General features: G+C 48.1%; 1 protein-coding gene across 1 annotated transcript in view; it reads right to left on the minus strand.

Moving 5' to 3' along the window:
* Positions 1-993: 993 nt before the first annotated feature.
* The window catches only part of GNL1 (G protein nucleolar 1 (putative)), a 9,807-nt gene continuing 6,704 nt past the window's right edge, over positions 994-4,096 (minus strand). Inside the window, exons 11-14 of the mRNA XM_006913652.3 lie at positions 3,002-3,180; positions 2,763-2,925; positions 2,404-2,544; positions 994-2,012 (exon numbers count right to left, since the gene is read on the minus strand). Coding sequence (XP_006913714.1) covers positions 1,765-2,012; positions 2,404-2,544; positions 2,763-2,925; positions 3,002-3,180 — 731 coding nt within the window. The 3' untranslated portion in view covers positions 994-1,764. The remainder of the gene's footprint in view (positions 2,013-2,403; positions 2,545-2,762; positions 2,926-3,001; positions 3,181-4,096) is intronic.

The raw sequence follows: 4,096 nt of genomic DNA on the forward strand, positions 1-4,096 counted from the left end.
TGGAAAGAATCATACCCCTTAGGGATATAAGAGTTGCTCCTTTCAGATTTCCAGCATTAAAATGCCCCCTCCTCAGCTTCCCCTCCAACTCCAGGGCTCAAATCTACATTCTACCCTAGACTCTCCCCAATGCCCCCATTGACACTCATGAGACAGAAAAGACAAAGAGGAATTCTCATTTTCCCTTTTGAGATGGCTCCACTGTCCCCACCCCACCTCCAACAGCAGAATCCCCTGAGCTTCCCTGAACATCACAAACCATTAGAGGAACTAAGCTGGGACCCCCTTTCTTCCAGCAGAAGACCCAGCCCTACGCTAAAGAGCACAAGATGGGAGACAGGTTTTTCTCTCAGCATGAACTTTTTTACAGCACATTTTGGGCAACCTTCAAGCACATTCACATGCTGGTAGTATTTAAACTTTGCACTGGAGTGCAAATTCCAGGATTTATGTCTTCACTGGGACCAGTGGAAGGGGGAGCTTGATAGAATATGTGGACCCAAAACCTCAGCTTCTTTTGCTCCTGGGTTGACAGGCTCTCTGCTGGCATTACTGTCCAATGCATTATCCAAGATCTGAATTGGATGCTTGAATGAAGAAAAGGAATCTGGTACTGCCCCTCCTCTTTACCCCTATACCTAATGATCGACCTGTCAAATAACACTTTTTGCTACCACCCAACCCAGGCAATGTGGCAGCCAATAAAACAAAACTTATTCTCCCTTTTCTCCATGAATTAAATCAAGGACTCTAACTACTTGCTTGACAAAGGAGACATACAGCAAAGCCCGGGGTCCCCTGACTCACAAGAGAACTGACTGCTGCTGAAATGCATGGGGTCACCATCCCCAAACCAGGAAAAAAGAGGATTCAGAGGCTGGCCCTGTGCCCTCCCCTCTGAATCTCATATACTTTTAGTGCACATGGGCTTTTAAAGAATGTAACTTAACACTGTATTTAAAAGGCTGGTCTGCTCAAATAATGTGCACGCTATTTGTTTGCCAGTAAGACTACATGTACATATTTAATCAACATTTTAACAAGTATTTGGTTTCACCTAAATATTTTCATCAACAAGTTCTAGAATTATACTGTATGAGCCTCAAGAATTTGGAGAACATTATATATACCTTTCTTAATCCAAAAACTTGGATGCTTGATAATGGGGTCTTGATCATGGCCAGACTACAAATTTAAGTCAGGTTCCGTGCATCTTTATATGCTTAGTGCTTAGCATTGGTCCAGACATACAGTCGGCTCTCAATAAATATTTGCTGAATTTGAGTAAATCCTGCAAAAATCTCACTTGGAGACAGCTTATGACAACTCTTACTGCTTCTTCTTCCAAAAGCTCCTGGTATAACCCAGGTCTGGCAGCAGGTGGCACACAAGATTGCTGCTCAAATCAGAGAGAATGACACAAACTCCAAAATGAGGTTGGCTTTAGACTAGGACTCAAAAGCCAGAAGTGCCCTGCCCTCCCATGTTGATAATTTGAGTGGCAGAGCAGGCAGAGGAAGCAGGTTTCATGGCCTTAGAATTAACTCCTAAGAGAACTTTTCCTTTGCAAAGAAAATGCATGAAAAAAGGGAGAAGCTTCCTATAGCTGTCGGTCTGAAACAGCTGCTCTCACCTTAGTCCATCTGGGGAAGGGGCTACAAAGCAGACAATCTTTATTCACAATTGTGTGGCAGAGGGGGGATACCCCCCATGTCAGTCCAAAAGCAAAGATACTGGGTGGGGAAGATGGCGCAGAGCAGGGCCTCAGCACTCATCCTCACCCAGCAGGGCATAAGGGTTTCGTGAAGCCAGGCTGGATCCAGAAACTGAAGTTGGGGTGTCCTCATCCCCTTCCCCCTCCTCATCTGCATCTCGGTCCTCCTCTCCCTCCTCCTCACAAGAGCTGCTCAGCTCTTCCTCCTCTTCCTCCTCCTCTTCCTCATCACCTGCTGGCCCCACCCTACCCTGCAAAACCACCAGCTCCATGGTCTCCGGATGGGACTCCCAGGTGCCTAAGGAACCAAAACAAGAAAAAGAATAGAGGAGTGTTTTAAACAAGGAACTAAAGCCACAGAAAGATGGGGAAGAGGCACAGACTAAGAATAACAATAATTTTTATAGCTGCTGGCATGCATTCATTCATTCACTCAACCTCCCATGTGCTAGGCACTGAATAGCTAGCTCTGCACACATTAACCCCAACCTTTGCCACTACCTAGCCCTACCTAGCCAGGAGGCAACTATCACCTTGGTTTTGCAGATCAGGACACCACCACAGAGATACTTATCAACACAGAGAGCTAGCTGACAGGTACAGAATCCAGGTTTGCTCTTGCTGTGTGGGGCCAATACCCCTGTGCTTACACTACAGCAGGGACTAGGGAAGCAAAGTGGCTGGCCGACCTTTCTGTTCACTGTAGCCTGGGGGATGAAAGCACAGGCTGAGGCGGCCATCCAGTGCTAGCCGCAGGAGGCTATTGGCCGCTCTGTACACATCATTCCGCGCAGCCTTGGCTGTCTTGTAACCACGTTTCTCTGCCCAGGCTAGAAAGAGAAAATAATGGGAAGAGAAGCCCATTAACCCCACCCACCTAACATAAGTCCTTCCAGTTTTCCCCAGAGCATTCTAGGCCGGAGATTTTGCTGGCTCTGTGACAGAAAGCTAAGGGTGAATGGCCAGCTACTGGGTCGATGGCAGAACCTCTGAGAAGAGATCTGGCAGAGTAAAAGGCAAGGGGAGGAGCCAGGCACATGGAACCCACCTTCACAGATGTCCCAGGCACACCAGGGGTGTTCTGCGGAGGGGTCCTCGGCCTCTGGGTGGCGCAGGTGGAGCAGAACCTGCACAGGGATTCGAGAGGCCAGGTAGCCCACAGCGGTGTATGGCTCCTGGATTTGGGCAATGGGGTAGATCCCTGCCAGAACCTGAGGGGAAACAAGAGCACTCAGCACCTTCCTCGATCTGACTGCCTTCTCCCTCCCTGCCCCTCTGCCCTCATACCTGCAACTGCTTAGGCAGAAGGGAGGGGAATATGAGGCCTGGGCAGTCACAGAGCTTCACAGAGGGGGTGAGAAAGTAGGTCTGAAAGTATCGGGTGTGGCCAGGGGTTCTGGAGACGCTGACGACCTTCCGCCCTACCAGCCCATTGATCAGCGAGGACTTTCCCACATTGGGGAAACCTGAAGAAGGCAAGGAAAATGAACATTTGACAGATCCTTACTCTGTGATGGGCTGGACTCTGTGCTATATCTATAGATGAAAAGGGAACTAAGACTCAGAAATTAAGGAAACAGTTTAATATTGCAAGTTACAAATCAGGCTCTGGACTGCCAGGGTTGAATCCCCACAAAGCTGGCCTCCCCACTTACCAGCTTTGTGACTTCAATGCAATCAACTTAACTTTCTGAGTCTCTGTTTAACTCATTTTACAGTGCAGATACCTACAACCTCATAGTGGTCAAAATTAAATGAGAAACAAATACAACTGTGTGGTTCAATGTCTGCAGTGGAATAAGTACCCAATCCCAGTGAGACACACATCTCATGATTATCATAAGATTACTTATCATAAGGAGAAGCCTGGAGCCCTTGGAGGTCACTGCCACTCTCATCATGACCACCACCTTCAGTATGGCTGACTTCAGTATCTGCACACATCTCCTGTACAGCACTCTGGCCTCTCAGTGCCAGTATGTCCCTTGTAAAGGTCATTTTCTCTATCCCACCTCAGCTACCCACTCCCCTGGTCATGCCCTGGACCCTGTCACTTCATACCTCCAAAATCTCAATAGTAAGCACACTTCCCTCTGTTCTGACATCCCATCTTTCCAGATCACTTATTCTGATTCCTCAGTTTCAATAATTCTTTGACCCTGACTCTAGCACGAAAACACTATTCAATACCCGACTCATGCCCTCGCCTTCCTCCTTACCCAACTTAGATTCCATAATCCCACACCAGCCAGTCTGTTTCACAGACCTTGAACTTTCTGGTCCCGCCCCTCCCCTCCACCTTACTCACCTGGCAAAACCCTAACCCTACAAAATGCAACTCTGCCCATTCGGCACCTGCTCCCGGGCAAGTGACTGTGGCTA

Source organism: Pteropus alecto, unplaced genomic scaffold (assembly GCF_000325575.1).
Source record: "Pteropus alecto unplaced genomic scaffold, ASM32557v1 scaffold555, whole genome shotgun sequence".
In the NCBI taxonomy this organism is placed as follows: Eukaryota; Metazoa; Chordata; class Mammalia; order Chiroptera; family Pteropodidae; genus Pteropus; species Pteropus alecto.